Source organism: Panthera uncia, chromosome C2 (genome assembly GCF_023721935.1).
Source record: "Panthera uncia isolate 11264 chromosome C2, Puncia_PCG_1.0, whole genome shotgun sequence".
NCBI lineage: Eukaryota > Metazoa > Chordata > Mammalia > Carnivora > Felidae > Panthera > Panthera uncia.
Genome location: NC_064810.1, coordinates 67,027,661 through 67,045,286, shown reverse-complemented (window position 1 = coordinate 67,045,286; position 17,626 = coordinate 67,027,661). Strand labels below are relative to the sequence as shown.

Below are 17,626 nucleotides of genomic sequence, written 5' to 3'. Positions count from 1 at the left end.
GGTTACCACTGGAATTCCATTTGTCCCTAACGATATCAGTGCATTTTGTCTCCTTGTTCCCTCTCCACGGTCACCATGCTTGCTTATTACCTTAGTTCTTACTTCTGGAGTGCTATAATAGCTTCTTAAATGGTCTCCACAACCTGTTCTGCCCACTATTGCCAGAATAATTATCCTAACTATCCCACTTTCCTGCTCAGAAATAGTTACAAGCTTTCACTGTGGCTACAGGGTCAAGTCCAAGCTTGATCTGGCACTGAGAGATGCCCAACTAACTTCTACCTTTTATTATTTTCCCAGTTGTATTTTTCATTATACCTGTTTACCAAAATATGTGATCTTCTACCTGGACACTTAGCTGGATTATATGCCCCAGCTCCCATTCAATTACATATGACTAGGTGACTTAAGTTCCTAATGAAGTGGGCAGAATTAAGGTGTGCCACCTGTAGGTTAGAATCTGGAGGACAGCTGTATGCCTCCTCCATGCTTTCTTTCCCTTTTTGACAGCTGGATTCTGAATGTAGTCACCCGCCTAACTGATGCATACAACAAGGTCTTAGAAGATAAGACTGTTGGGGGCGCCTGGGTGGCTCAGTTGGTTAAGCGGCCGACTTCGGCTCAGGTCATGATCTTGCGGTCCGTGAGTTCGAGCCCCACATCGGGCTCTGTGCTGACAGCTCAGAGCCTGGAGCCTGTTTCAGATTCTGTGTCTCCCTCTCTGACCCTCCCCTGTTCATGCTCTGTCTCTCCCTGTCTCAAAAATAAATAAAACGTTAAAAAAAAAAATTAAAAAAAAAGAAGAAGATAAGACTGTTGCAAAGTGGAAAGAAGCAACCTTGGTCTCTAAATCAGTGTGAGGAAGTTATCCAAACTGTGCACAATTGTCCTAGGTTATTATGCAAACTGTCCTAGATTGCTATGTAAATGAGAAATAAATTTCTTAAGCCTCAGGATTCTGGGATTCTACTTCTCATAGCAGCTTAGCCTACTCTAAGTAATACAATTACTTAACAGTGTTTGGTGCCAGAGCAAAGATAAGTACTCTCTGGAGAAAGAGAACAGCCTGAAGCTTAATTTATCTCTACATTTTTTTTTTTTTTTCATATCATTGGCATTTGGGGCAAGAGAATTCTCTGTTCTGCAGAACTGCCCCTCTCACTGCAGAGCATTTAACATCCATTGTCTAAGGCCCATTTAATGCCATTGGGCCTCCCAAACATTTCCATCTATCCCCTTGCTGAGTGGGGCTCTGTGTTAGGCTAAGAACCACTGTGCATCTGACTGTACTAATCCTAGTCCTTTTAGGTAAGGCTTTTGTGCTTTACTGCTTCCTTTGTTCATGACATTTGCTTTAGTTAATAACATTCTACCCACTAATTAATTAAAATTTTTTTCTTTAATTTTTTTTTTTTTTTGCTTTCATTTAATTTTAAATTTCATTTCATTTAATACCTGGTGTAATTCTTGGTCTCTCTACCTCTCAGAGTTTATACAGACAGAGATACTTGAAAGGGCTTCTCAGGATTTATAAGCATAAGATCTGCAAAATCAGAATCATTCAAATGGGTGCTACACTTTTCTTTCTTTGGAATTGAGCATGCCTGGAACACCTGACATCCAGAAAAATAAGTTAGAAAACTAAAGGAAGACTTTCTTCTTCTGGTGAAGGTACACTAGGTAATCTGGATTGATACTCTGGTTGAAAACTAGAAAATCCAGGGGAAAATCTATCTGATGGCATCAGAGGGCCCAGAAGGTAATTCAGAATTATGGAACCATGATGTAAAATGGGAGGTAAACCCAGAAAGGTAAGCCTGGTTTCCTTTGGGGTACCCGATTTCAGAAAAGGTAGCTAAGGGGCTGACAGATATCAATAGCCTGCTGACTTAGGAAAGAAAAAACTGTGAGTGTGGGGCCTGTTGTGGTGTGGGTGGCCTTATAAAAACCCGAGCCTTTAGATGGTAACTTTGAAAGGCTGTATCTAAGAGTACTGTGCACTGGAAATAGAACAGTATTCTGTGGGACAGAAGCCCAGCTTTAAATTATCTCAATTCTTGAAGCTGGATTAAATGATCCTTACACTCCTGTAGAGAAAACATAAGTTGTTTCTGAGGTTAAATAACATCACCTTGAAGCTTAAATGATCTCTATAACTTTTCATATACTATGTCTGGCACTCCGTCAAAAATAAAGGAACACATAAGGAGATAAAAAAACATAAATGAATACCACAAATAAAAAAAGACCCACAGGGGATCCAGATCAAGGAATGATGAGATTTTAAGCAACTATTTTTAATAATTTGAAAAAGTAAAAGATCAAGCACTTAACAGACACTTGGAAACTACAAAAAAAAAAATCAAATAAAAACTTTGTAACTTAAAAATATAAAAACTGAAATTAACTCATAGATGTGTTTAACAGAATATTAGAGCTGAAAACTGAAATAGTGAGTTGAAGAAAACCTAGATAAAACATCCAGTCTGAAGGAGAGGAAGGAAAAAGCATAGATAATTCAGAAAAGAGAGTAAGAGACATAGGAAATAGAGTGTGAAGGTTTAACATAAGGAAATTAGAGAAAATAAAGCTTAAGGGATACTGGCTAAGAATTTTCAGACACTGGGGTGCCTGGGTGGCTCAGTTGGTTAGGTGTCTGACTCTTGATTTTGGCTCAGGTCATGATCTCATGGTTCATGAGTTTGAGTCCTGCATTGGGCTCTGTGCTGACAGCATGGAGCCTGCCTGGGATTCTCCAACTTCCTCTCTATCCCTCCCCTGCTTGCGCGCTCTCTCTCTCTCTCTCTCTCTCTCAAAATATAAACTAAAAAAATAAAGAAAGAAAGAATTTTCAGACACTGATGGCAGACATCAAGTTATAGGTTCAAGAAGTCCTACAAACCTCAAGAAGAATAAATTTCAAAGTCACCACCTAGTTATATCATAGTAAAACTGCTGAAACCAAAGACAAAGAAAAAACCTTAAATGCAACAAACTTTTAAACTTAAAAGCTGACTTCTTGGAAGCCAGAAGAAAATGGGATTATTTTCAAAGAACCAAAAGATAATAAAATGCCAATCAAGAATTCTATCTCCGTGAAAATAATCCTCAAAAATGAAGGTGAAATGAAGACATTTTCAGGCAAAAATAAAGAACAAACCCGCAACAAGAGAATTTGTCACAACCAGACCTGCACAAAAACCAAACCACATGCTCACTAAACGGTGCTTTTTAGACAGAAGAAAAGTGATCACAGGTGGAAAACTGTAGATAAAGAGATGAAGAGCAACAAAATGGGCAAATATGAAGGTGAATCTAAATACTGACTATATAAGCAATAATAATAATGTTTTGTGCAGTGTAAAACATGATGATAATAGCACAAAAGATTGTAGAGGGTTAAATAATGTTGAAAGGTTCTATGGATCTTGGGCTGTCTTGGAAGAGGTGAAAGTTGTAATTTATAATAGGTGTTGATAAATCACAAGAGCATTCTGTACTTTCTAGGGTAACCACTAAATAATAAAAGAGATTATAACTATCAAGCTTATAAAAGAGGAAGGCAGAATAGTGAAAATTACTTAACCCAGAAGAAAGTAAGAAAGTAGAAAAAAGGATAGACTGAAAAAAATGAAATCAATAAGATGATAGATCCCAACCCAAATTTATCAATAATTATATTAAGTGTAAATGGACTAAATACTCTAATTAAAACACAAAGATTATCAGACTGGCTTAAAGAAAAAAAAGGACATGCTGCTTATAAGAGGTATACGTAAAGAAAGTCTGAAAGTAAAGAAATGTAAAAAGATACACCATGCGAACACTAATCAAGAGAAAGCTGGTATAATGTATAAGTTTTAAGGCAAAAGCATCACTAGAAATAAATAATACTTCATATGGATGGAAGGTTCAATTCAGTGGTCAGATATTATAATTCTAGATTTATGTGCACCTAATTACATAGTCTTACAATATAACACCATACCCAAGAATTATAGAATACAGTTGACCAAATACTGGGTGAACAAATTTGAAACTACTGAAAATACAGATCACATTTATGCAATTTAGTAAGGAATTAAAAAAAGAACGAGAGAATCTTCAAGAGTTTATACATTAAGAAAATGTTCTAAGTAACCCATGGTTCAAAGAAGAAATCACTATGGAAACTAGAAAACATTTGAAATTGAAAAATAATGAAAATCCTACTTAGCAAAACTTATGGAATGACGATAAAGCTATATTTAAAAGGAAATACATAGCTTTAAAATGCACACATTAAAAAGAAAAGCTGAAAACCAAAGATCTAAGCATTTATATCAAAAAATTAGACGGGCACCTGGGTGGCTCCATCGGTTAAGTGTCCGACTTCAGCTCAGGTGATGATCCCACGGTTTGTGGGTTTGAGCCCCGTGTTGGGCTCTGTGCTTACAGCCTAGAGCCTGCAGCCTGCTTCAGATTCTGTGTCTCCCTCTCTCTCTGCCCTTCCCCTGCTTACTCTCTCTTTGTCTCTCTCTAAAATAAATAAAAACATTTTTAAAAATTTAAAGAGAAAGTTAGAATAAGGAGAGCAAAGTACCTTCCCTCAAAAAAAAAAAACAAAAAAACAAAAAAACAAAAAAACAAAAAAACGAACAGAATAGAAAAATCTAAAGATATAAATCAGAAGCTGATAAAATAGAAAAGGATTCATTAAAGAGACACTGGTGAAATTATTAAAGGGAAAAAAGAGAGAAGATACATAATCAGTATCTAGAATGACACATTGACTTATCTCGGAGACCTAATGAAATCATAAGATGATACTATGAAGAACTTCTTAGCAATATATTTGAAAAATGAGATGACATGAACAAATTCTAAAAAAGTAGAATTTATTAAAATTGATGTAAGAATACATGGGAAATCTGAGTAATGTTATAACTACTGAATAAACTGAACCCATATTAAAAACCCTTTTACAAGAAGGCTAGCTGGTTTCATCAGTGAATTCTACCAAATATTTAGGAAAAAACAAAAGCCCCAAACCACCAAGATTACACAAACTCCCCACTAAGAGAGGGGAAAAAATGCCTCCTTATTTGTTTTTGAGACTGGTAAAAACTTTGATACCAAAACTTAAAGGACAGAAAAAGAAAAGAAAATTATAGTCCAATCTCATTCATGAGCATAAATGTAAACAGTCTTAAGTAAAACATGAACATATGAGTCCAGTGATATATAAAAAATGTAACAAGTCACTGACAATAGGATTTGGTACAGGAATGCAAGGTGGGTTAACATTTAATAATCAGTAAACGTAATTTGCCACATTAGAAATTTAAAAGAGAAAAATCATATGATTATCTCAAGTGTTAAATTTTATTAAATGTACTTTTCTCCATCTACTTGTCATTAGTCACAACTGATATGTAAAGAGGCCAAAGTATCTGTTGGTGAATTACTAAAACAAGTAAGTGAGTTTAACAAGGCTGCTGGATACAAGATCAGGTATATTTCAATTCCTTGCAAAAGTCAACTATACTTCTATACACCAGCCAACAGAAAATAAAATTTTAAGTAAGCCCATCGTGGGGCTTACACTCACAACCCCAAGACCAAGAGTCACATGCTTTACTGACTGAGCCAGCCAGGTGCCCCAGAAAAGAAAAAAATTTAAAGATAACAATTACAATAGCCTCAGAAAATATCGTATACCTGGGACTGAATCTAACAAATACATAGAAGATGTCTTTGCAGAAAATTATAAAGCATCATTCAGAGACATTAGGACTTTAGTAAATGTACAGAAATACAATGAACATGGTTCGGAGGGCTCAGTATTACAAAGACCTTAATTTTCAAAGTGATCTTCTAGATTCAAAAAATTCTAGTCAAAATCCCAATAAAGGGGCATATTTATTCTATGAAATACCAAAACTTATTATAACACTGAAACACTTGAGACACTTTGGTATTGGCACAAAGACAGGCAAATAGACTATAGGGGAAAAAACAGTTTAGAAACACATCTGTGCACATAAGGGCACTTCATTAAGACAAAGTTGACACTAGAGTACAATAAGAAAAGCATAATCTTTTCAAAAACTGATACCAGGTTAATGGATACCTATACGGGGGGAAAAAAAAGAAACTTAACGCCTACCTTATAATGAGCACAAAATTCAATTCTAGGTTTAAATGTGACAGGACTAATGATAAAACTTCTAGAATAGCACTGACAGTGTTTTCTATGATGGCAGATATGTTCTGTATCTGCACTGTCCAAAATATGGCAGCCACAAGTCACAAGTGGCTACTGAGCACCTGAAAGGTAGCCAGAAGGTAGCCATTGAGGAAGTGAATTTTTATCTTTATTTCATCCCAACTAATTTAAATTCCAAATTAAATAGCTATGATTGGCTAGTGGCTACTGCACCAGACAATACAGTGCCACAGGTTAACATAGGGGAATATGCTCATAAACTTTGAGCAAGCAAAGATTTCTTTCTTTCTCACTCTTTTGCATTATGGTCTCTGTTTTGTCCAACATGTAGGTTATCTTTGAGTTGGTTTCTATTCAGTACTTCCTTTTTGTAAATATGGGCCACATTTTCCTAATTTTTTTTTTTATTTAAAAAAATTTTTTTAATGTTTATTTTTGAGAGAGAGAGAGAGAGAGAGAGAGAGAGGGAGCCAGAGTATGAGCAGGGGAGGGGCAGAAAGAGACAGAGACACAGAATCTGAAGCAGGCTCCAGGCTCTGAGCTGTCAGCACAGAGCCCGACGTGGGGCTTGAACCCACAAACCGTGAGATCATGACTTGAGCCAAAGCTTAACCGACCGAGCCACCCAGGCGCCCCGTCTAATTTTTTTTAACAGTGTGGTACATGTTGTGGATGACACAATATAAAGGTTCTGGATCCTTTTATCTTTCTCTAAAATGGTTGATTTTTGTGTTAGTAGGCAGTTCAATTAATAACTGATCACCTTGAACTTCTGTTGGCTTGATTTTGTGTTTTATTAAGGAAGATAAGTAGAAACCTAAATGTTTCTCAAGACCCCCTCACTTGGTAGGATTCAGTCTCCAAATTGTCTCCTCCGCAGATTTTTGTCAGGGCTTGTTTTTAGGCCTTGGGTATTGTGGGTCTAAGTAGAATAGGCCTTATCTTACCTAGAACATGGTTCTTGATTTTAAATTTTGGCCTAGATTCTATGTCTTAGCAGAAGCCCAAGGTATTAAAAAGGTGTTAATGAGGTATTACCATTCTGGTTGAGCTAGAACTCTAAGAGCCCAGCACTGCTTACCCTCTACTGTATTCGTTCTGCTTTCAACCTCACAGAAATCTTTCTGTTAAGCCTCTAATGGTTTTGCCGTTTACATGTGCAGTTCATTTCTCAGTCTAAGACGTGCTGAGGACCCCATACAGTGCTCTGGGGAGCCTCCTTCTGCACAGCTCTTTTTTAAAAATATATTTTAGTACTTTTTTTTTTTTCACAAAAAAGTTTATTTATTTTGAGAAAGAGGGAGAGAGTGTGTGCATGGGAGGGGCAGAGAGAGAGGGAGAGAGAAGTTTGCAAGCAGGCTCCGCACCATGAGCACATAGCCTGATGTGCACATAGCTTGATCCCATGACCATGAGATCATGACCTGAGCTGAAATCAAGAGTGAGCTGCCCAGGTGCCCTGCATAGCTCTATTCTTTACAATCAGTAAGAAAAAGGCAGCCCAATGGTGGGCAAGAGACTTGACCAGGTGTGTCACAAAAAAGGATATTCAAATATCAAACAAAAAGATATCATTATAGTGGCATTTAACTGCATATCCATTAGCATTTCTAACTTAAAAAAATTTTTTTTAGGGGCGCCTGGGTGGCTCAGTCAGTTAAGTGACCGACTTCAGCTCAGGTCATGATCTTGCAGTTCATGAGTTCGAGCTCTGCGTCGGGCTCTGTGCTGACGACTCAGAGCCTGAAGCCTGCTTCATATTCTGTGTCTCCCTCTCTCTTTGCCCCTCCCCTGCTTGCACTCTGTCTCTCTCTCCCTCAAATATAAACAAACATTAAAAAAATTAAAAAAAAAATTTTAATGTTTATTTATATTTGAGGGAGAGAGAGAGACACAGAGCACAAGTGTGGGGGAGGGGGTGGTACAAGAATCTGAAACAGATTCCAGGCTCCGAGCTGTCAGCACAGAGCCCAATGTGGGGCTTGAACCCACAAACTGTGAGATCACAACCTGAGGCGAAGTCGGACGCTCAAGTGACTGAGCCACCCAGGCGCCCAGCATTTCTAACTTTAGAGACTCAGGTACCTGGGTGGCTTATTTGGTTAAATGTCAGACTTTGGGTCAGGTCATGATCTCACATGAGTTTGAGCCCCGCATTGGGTTCTCTGCTGTCAGCACAGAGCCCGCTTAGGATTCTCTGTCCCTCTCTCTCTCTGCCCTTCCCCCACTTATGTTATCTCTCAAAAATGAACAAACATTAAAAAAAAAAAAGATTAACATTGTCAAGTGTTGGTAAAGATGTGGAGCAATGAGAAATTTCATATCCTGCTGGTAAAACTATAAACTCATACAACCACTTTGGGGAAGTTTGGCATCATCTATCAAACCAGGAATATACTATAACCAACAATTCTATTGCTAGCTACATATCCAACAGAAATGTGTATAGAGGTGCATCAAGAAACATGTATGATAACATTCATACAGCATTGTTTGTGATTGTGACAGTTAAAAACTGTAAACAATCCAAATGTTCATCAAAAGCAGAATGGAAAATTGTTGTTCATTCATACAATAGAAAGTCACACCAGCGTGCTGGATTGCTTCCATTTGCCCCTCCAAATCTCTCTACCCCTTTCTACCATGCTGTCTGGAAGTAAGGAGAAGGTATACATGGCCTGAATCATATAGGTCAAAAATATAGGTCAAAAATAACCTACATAGGTACATGGTTATTTTTAAAGAAATGAGGTACCCTTATTCTGAGACTAGGGAGAAAGTGAGAAATTAGATGTCGACATTAGCCATATATTTGATGATGGGGTCTTAATCTTCTTTATAAAGTATGAAGCAAGATTAGGATGGAGTCAACAAAGGAAGATTTTCCTTCTTTATTTTTCTGTTTATTAGCATCATTAATAATAGCCAAATAAATGTAAAATTCATGGCTGTTAACAAAACCCAGGAAGAAAATCAATATTATTTTTAACTATTTCAAAGGATTTTTTTTTTAAGTTTATTTATTTTTGAAAAAGAGAGAGAGAATGAACACGAGCCAGGGAGGGACAGACAGAGAAGGAGAGAGAGAATTCCAAGCAGGCTCCACGCTGTCAGTGCAGAGCCCAATATGGGGCTCGATCTCATGAATTGAGAGATCATGACCTGAGCCAAGATCAAGAGTCAGACGCTTAACTTACTAGATACCCAGGCTCCCTAGGATCTTGCTTTTGCAACAATGGTATTGGATAATGGTTACCCAGGCCTTGAAGTTTAAACCAAGAACACGCAGACAATATTTACAATTTAAATGTACTAAAAAATATCTCCAACATATAAAGAAATGAAATACTTACTTGACTGACATGCACTGGTGTTAAAATTAAGTCCAGAACTCCAGACCAGCCAGCAAATACACCAAGTGGTATGGCATATGCTAAAGCAATCATCAAAAATCTCATATTGCTGTAAATGAGAAAAGAAAATACTATTACAGATTCAAAATTGTGAATTAAAAATTTTTTAAAGCAAGTAGAATCACTTTCTTCATGCCTTTATTTATTTATTTATTTATTTATTTATTTATTTATTTATTTATTTATTTTTGAGACAGAGACAGAGACAGAGAGAGAGGGCGAGCCAGCACAAGGTAGGGAGAGGAGCAGATGGAAAAAGAGAGAGAATCCTAAACAGGCTCCATGCTCAGCATGGAGCCCAACATGGGGCTTGATCCTATGACCCTGGGATCATGACCTGAGCCAAAATCAAGAGTTAGACACTCAACCAACAGAGCCACCCAGCTGCCCCTGAATTTAAATTCTTACTCATGAAAAATGTAAGTCATTTGGAAATTGGAACACCAGAATCAGAAACAGAAAATATTCAGTTTGTTAATAATTAGTTTGTTAATAAATTCAACGGTCTTTAAATTTTTTGTTTACATAAAAATAATCTTTTTTGTGGGGCACCTGGGTGGCACAATTGGTTAGGCGTCTGACTTCGGCTCAGGTCATGATCTCCTGGTTTGTGAGTTCCAGCCCCGCATCGGGCTATGTGCTGACAGCTCAGCCTGGAGCCTGCTTCAGATTCTGTGTCTCCCTCTTTCTCCACACCTCTGATGCTCATGCTCATGCTCTGTCTCTCAGTAATAAATAAACGTTAAAAAAATTAAAAAAAAAACACTTTTTTGTTCATATTAAAATTGTCAAAGTTTATTATACAGATGAGTTATCAACATTATTTCATACAGTGAGTAGGTATAGGTTAAATTACTATTTCTCTATATAAACAGAGTAGAGGGAAGAAAAACCAAAGATTAAAAATACATAACTTGCTAGTTTTATTATTTTCAGAGAGCAGTTTTCACTTTTGCTTTATTGATATTAAAGTTTGTTGGGGCGTCTGGGTGGCTTAGTCAGTTAAGTGTCTGACTTTAGCTCAGGTCATGATCTCGCGGTTTGTTGAGTTCAAGCCCAGCATCGGGCTCTGTGCTGACAGCTCAGAGCCTGGAGCCTGCTTCGGATTCTATGTCTCCCTCTCTCTCTGCCCCTCCCAAGCTCATACTCTGTCTCTTTCTCTCAAAAATAAATAAACATTAAAAAAAATTTTTTTAAGTTTGTATTAATCAAAGATTTTAATAAGCAATACAATGCAAATGGCTCAAAACCAGAAAGGTATAAAAATATGGGGAAAACATGTCCCTCTTACCCCATTCCCCTCTTCCCACAATTACCAATGTTCTTGCTTTCTTGGGCAATTTCTCAGAAACATCTCAAAATATATAAGACTATGTATATACATATGTGTGTATATACATTAGTACATAAATATATAGTACTACATATGTTATTTTATATATGTACATATTAACATATATTCACAATTATATATATATTCTTTCCCCAATCTTTTTACATAAATGATAGTATGTTACAACCATTTGCTGAATTTTACTTTATTTTTTATTTTTTAACATCTATTTATTATTGAGAGATGTATTATTGAGAGCCCAACGGACTGAGCTGTCCAGGTGCCCCTGAATTTTACTTTTTTAACTTATTAAGTCTTAGAACTCTTCCACAGTCAATACAGACAGAGCTTCCTTACTCTTTCTTAGAGCTGGGTAGTACTCCATTATGTTGGTATATAATTTATTTCACCAGCTCCCACTGAGAGAGATATATATTTTTATTATATATATATATAAATTTATTCCTTTGCTCTTACAGTCGTTTCACGTCTGCACTAGTACAGTTGGAGAATTGACTTCTAGAAGTGCAACTACCATGTCAAAAGAGTCTGTGTATTTGTAACTTTAATCGATAATGCCAAGTGCCCTCTGCAGAGACTGTACTTCTACATTCCTATCAAAATGGTTAAAACAAAAACATAGTGATAACACCAAAGTCTGGTGAAGATGCCCAAAAACTAGATGACTTGTATACTGCTTGTGATAAAGAAAAATGGCACAACTACTCTGGAAAATAGACTGGCAGGGTTTTAAAAAAAAACTAAATATGCAACTACCATACAATCCAGCAATTATACTCCTAGGCATTTACCCCAGAGAAATGAAAACCTATGTTCACAGCAAAAACCTATATACAAATGTTTATGTATCATATCCAAAAACACCAACCAAACAAAAACACTAAAATCAACCCAGATGTCCTTTGACAGGTCAACAGTTACACAAACTGTGTACATCAACACCATGGAATACTACTCAGTAATAAAGAGGAGTAACTACTCATACACAAAACACCCTGGATGACTCTCTAGAGAATTATGTTTTTGTTTTTTTTTTAAATTCTAGTTAGTTAACATACAATATTAGTTTCAGGTGTAGGATTTAGTGATTCATCACTTACATACACTACCCAGTGCTCATCACAAGTATCCTCCTTAATGCCCATCACCCATTTAACCCATCCCCCCCCACCCCCCTCTAGTAACCCTCAATTTGTTCCCTACAGTTAAGAGTCCATTTCCTGGTTTGCATCTCTATTTTTTAAACCAATCGCAAAATTTATGTACTATATTATTCCATTTATATAACATTCTTGAACTGACATTATAGTAATGGAGAAGAGATCAGTGTTTGCCAGGGGTTAAGAAGTAGATATGGCTACTAAAGGACAAAAAAAAGGAATCCTTGTGGTGATGGAAATGTTCTGTATCTTGACTATCAACAGTTTTGTAAGATAGTATCATTGGGGGAAACTGGGTAAAGAGCCCACATTATCTTTCTGTATTATTTCCTACAACTGCATGTGAATCTGTAAGTATCTCAAAAATAAAAAGCTTAATTTTAAAAATGTAATAAAAATTACATACTATTAACAATAGCTAGGAAAGTCCAAAATCTCTGGGGGGGGGGGGGGGGGGAGGGGAGGAGGAAGCAACCTTTAAGGGCATAGAAAATGATCTAAATAGATGGAGAGATGATCCATACTGTCAACTGATCCCAAATTAATCTATAAATTTAATGTAATCATTATTAAAGTTCCAGTTGAATTTTTTTAGAAACTTAAGAAACATGCTCTAAAGTTTATATGGAAGAAAAAAAGTCCTTGGAAAGCTAACTTATCTTCTAAAAAATATGAAAAAGGAAGCCCTTATCCTACCAAGATAAACTAGGGTGCCTGGGTGGCTCAGTTGGTTAAGCATCTGACTTCAGCACAGGTCATGATCTCATGGTTCATGGGTTTGAGCCCCGCATCAGGCTCTGTGAGCCTGCTTCAGATTCTGTGCCTCCCTCTTTCTCTGCCCCTCCCCCACTCGCACTCAGTCTCTCTCTCAAAAATAAATAAACATTAAAAAAAAAAAAAAGACAAGCTGCAGGGCCATAATAAAAGTAGTATGGGAATAGTCCAAGAACTAGCACAATGGAGGAGAATAGAGGGCTAACAAACTGCTAACAATTGTTCAGTAAGTAGTGCTAGTTTCTTCTATGGGAAAAAAACCCCAAAACTCCTGCATCATTAGATAACATCACATACTAAGGTAGATTCTAGGTGGGTTGAATACCTAAATGTAAAAGATAAAACCAGAAAGTTGATAATTAAGGAGTCCATCAATAAAATTTGTAGGCAGGTGAAAGAATGGGAATAGATACTTGGAATTTTTTAATATACAAGGAGCTTATACCTAGAATATGTAAATCGTTAAGAAAAAGATAGGAAAACAATTACCACTAGGAAATGGAGGGAAGCTATGAAGAGGAATTTATAGTAGATGAAACCCATAAGGCAAGCTATCATATCATGAGAGTCTCTAACTTATTAATGCAAATTAAACAAAAGATATATTAGTTCATATCTATTAGACTGGCAAAAATTAGGAAGATGAATCATACCAAGTTTGGTAGCCATGCAGGGAAATGGGCACTGCTGATCGAGGTATGGCTAAGGGGAGGCATTTTTTAGGAAACTCTGGCAATACTTGGCAAATCAAGCTTAAAATATCTTAAGACCCCACCATCTTCCCATGGAATCTATTTTCCAAGGAAATTCTCAGGTCCATGGTGACTCATATTAGAATGTCATTGCAGTATTTGTGGTGACAATGAATTGGAGGCAATCTGGACACACAGCCAGAGGGGGTACATAAAATGTGAAGGTTTCATACTACAGAGTACAAAAAAAACCCACAAAAAACACAGCAATAGGGATGCATCTTGAAAATGGAGTGCTGGGGCACCTGGGTGGCTCAGTTGGTTAAGTGTCTGACTTTGGCTTCAGGTCATGATCTCACGGGTCATGAGTTCAAGCCCTTCATCGGGCTCTGTGCTGACAGCTCAGAGCCTGGAGCCTGCTTCAGATTCTGTGTCTTCCTCTCTCTCTGCCCCTCCTCTGCTTATGCTGTCTCTCTCTCTCTCTTGAAAATAAACATTAAAAAAAAAAAAAAAAAAAAAAAACGAAAAGAAAATGGAGTGCTAATATCACAAAATGAGAGCTATCCAGACAGACATCATGTGCCTCCTGATGGAAAAAAGTAGCATCACCTGTGAACTAGTCTTGTAAAACCAAATAAAACTCCAAATCATAACACAGCTCTAACAATTTATAGAAAATACAAAGGACAGAGGAACATGGCAAACTCTATCACAAGGAGGCAATCAACAAAATCCAGACCTTGGGGACAAAAGAGCTGGCTCTTCTATAAATGAATTACAAGGAAAAAAGGGAGATAGAAAGGAAACCTATAGGTTATAAGGCATTTGAACCAAGTGCAATGCATGAACCAAATTTGGATTCTGACTCCAGTTGTTAAAAAAACACTTATGAGACAGTTGGAAATTTAAGCATTGATCTGATATTAGCAAACTAGTGTTAAAAGAGTCCCCACCTTTCTAACATATATTACACATATTGAAATGTTTATGGCTGATTGGTCATCTTGGATTTGCTTCATAATACAAGAAGTGGAGGAGTGGGTGGATTACAGAAGAAACAATATTGGGTATAAATCAGTGACTGTTCCCATTGGGTTATGGACATATGGGGGTTATACTATTCTACCTTTGTATATTACTACAACTTCCAAAAATGAAAAGTTATTTAAAAAAACCATATATCATTTAGTGAAAAAAACTCAGACTGAGATACATAATATGCCATCATTTGGATAAATTAAACACAGATGCTACAAAACACGTATTACAAAATAAAATTAATTAATTAAATAAACGAAAAATAAAGATTAAATGCATTTGAGAGGTAGCCTGGGTAGGGGGAGGGAAATGGGAGTGGGAAATATAAATAAATAAACAAATAAATAAATGAATGAATAAATGCGTTCCTGTGCCCTGAAGAAACACGTCAACTCAGCTCTCCACTCTTGAAGTCTAAAAGGCAAAGACAACAACCACTATCATCAAACATTAAAGTAATGTATAAAGGGAGAGGAAGGCTCACTCAGGTTACACAGGTTAAACACATAGTAAGACGTGGGAATCATGTGGATAATAAATAAATAACAGTGGTGAAAACTTTGGAGCAAACCAGTGATTTTGTTGTTTCCCCAGACAAGGGAATTAGAATCTAGTTAGTTATTCTGATTAATCCAGAAAGTAATGACTTCAAGTGTCCTTTGAAAGGCCAGAGAAAATTACATTGATAGGCTAGGGGAATGGGGCATGGCAGGTCCAAAGAAGTACCCTAGAGAGCCTAAAGGGAGAAGCAGGCAATCCTGCAGAATAAACAGACACATAATGGAAGAAACAAAGGAATGTTAGGTATTGGTGAAAAGGGTTTTTTATAGAGAGGAAAGATCTTATCCTTTATAGTTCAAACAGAGAATAAAGATCTCAATGGTAGAGTAATTAGAAGCAAATCCAGGGTATATACTTTGGCCAGAGTGATAATTTTAGGTTGTTTTTCCTTGTCAGAATAATTTTTTACCTAACTCCTTAGCTTAAAATCCTTCAGTGACCCCTCATTTTCTATAGACTAATCCAAATTATTAGTATGGCATAATATAGCCTAAGCTACCTCTCCAGCCTTATTAATTGCTATCTAATCTCTGGTGTTGTATGGAGAAAAACTTAAATAGCATTTAAAAACCCCATCATTTTAGGAGTGCCTGGGTGGCTCAGTCGGTTGGCTCATGTCTGGCTCTTGGTTTCTGCTCAGGTCATGGTCTTGCAGTTTGTGGGTTCGAGCCCCATATCGGGCTCTGCACTGACGTTGCAGAGCTTGCTTGGGATTCTCACTCTCACTCTCTCTGCCCTCCCCTGCTCATGCTCTTTCTCAAAATAAATAAACTTAAAATAACCATCATTTTAAACTGTTATTTTACAAATATGTGCCACTGATCACCATTCAATTTCACTAATATTTAATTTGCCTCTTACATGTAAGGCAATATACTAAGTGCTGTAGACATGTGTTTTGTTGTTGTTGTTGTTGTTGTTGTTGTTATTGTTGTTGTTGTTGTTGTTAAAGTAGGCTCCACGCCCAGTGTGGGGCTTGAACTCACAACCCTGAGATCGAGTTAGATGCTCTACTGACTGAGCCAACCAGGCCCCCCTGTAGATATATGGCTTCTTTTTTTAAGTTTATTTATTTATCTTGAGAGAGAGAGAGAGAAAACACATGAGTGGGGGAGGGGGAGGGAGAGAGAGAATCCCAAGCAGGCTCTGCACTGTCAGCACAGGCCATGACATGGGGCTCGACCCCACAAACGAGGATATGATGACTCGAGCCAAAATCAAGAGTCGGGTGCCTAAATAACTGAGCCACTTTGGTGCCAGGAGTTGCGGTTTTTAAAAGCTTTTTTCTGTACTCCAAAGCAAGAAATAAATTATTTTGTGATCTACCCACATACACAGACATAGATTCTGAAACAAAAGTCTCACAAAAAATATGTATTCTTACTACAGGTGATACAATAATATTTCCATTCTAATTTCATTCTACTTTTTCTTTTCTTTTTTTTTTTTTTAAGGTGGTCAACCTACTAAATTAGTTGGCTGTGAACCAAAGTTTGAAAAACAATGTTGCATGGCTATGTTGTCTAACTTGGTAGCCACTAGCCACATGTGGCTATTGAACACATGAAATGTGGCTAGTGCAACTGAGGAACTGAATTTTTCATTTTATTTCATTGTAATTAACCTAAACCAAACTTAAAAAACAGGAGCAGTGAAAAGTACTTTCCCATTAATCACAACTTTATTTTTGTTTTGGTAGGACTACATTTCACTTTAACTGCACCGGGTAAGATTTTTATTGTAATGTGTGGGTGTAGCATGTGTTGTTTCTAGTATTACAACCTACCACTGATCTTGGTGTCGGTGAACTGACTCAGTTCTCAGTATTTTTGTTCCACATAGAGGTAACATTGTACTTTATTTGAATATCTTATGAAAAAAAATAAGAAAGTATGTTGTAAATTTCACAATGAATGGGAACTGCAATCTGTTGCAGCAGAGCAAAATGAATGCTGTGTAAAAAAATTTAAAGACCATTAAGTGGATAGTAATAAGGGACGTGTTCAACAGATACAGAGTAAATTTTATAGGAAGCTCCTTTTCATCAGTCAAAAAGGAATAAAAAAAATTAGTTAACTGGAATTAGTAAATTTTAGTAAATTAGTAATTTTTAGTAAAAAATTAGTTAACCAGAATTAAATGTCCAACAAACATTAAAAAACAGTTTTTTAAAACAGATCGGACTTATAACTTTGGCCAGTTATAAAACGGTTTGGGTTCCTGCACAAAAAGAAAACCATTTTTAGTGTTGATCTAGCTGTCTTTCATGGACGTGAGACGCTAAAAAAACTTCCATGGTGTTCTGCCATCTTGGCTCCTCCAAAAAGAAAATAATTTTTAGATGGAGAGATGGTAAAAGAAATTGTTATGTTAGCTATGATAATTTTGTTAAAAATGATAAAGAAAAAAAATTTTATATCTATTTT

General features: G+C 36.6%; 1 protein-coding gene across 1 annotated transcript in view; it reads right to left on the bottom strand.

The window, feature by feature from the left end:
• Positions 1-17,626, bottom strand: part of SLC49A4 (solute carrier family 49 member 4) — an 85,618-nt gene that overhangs the window by 33,764 nt on the left and 34,228 nt on the right. Inside the window, exon 5 of the mRNA XM_049628302.1 lies at positions 9,562-9,670. Within this exon, the coding sequence (XP_049484259.1) occupies positions 9,562-9,670 (109 nt within the window). The remainder of the gene's footprint in view (positions 1-9,561; positions 9,671-17,626) is intronic.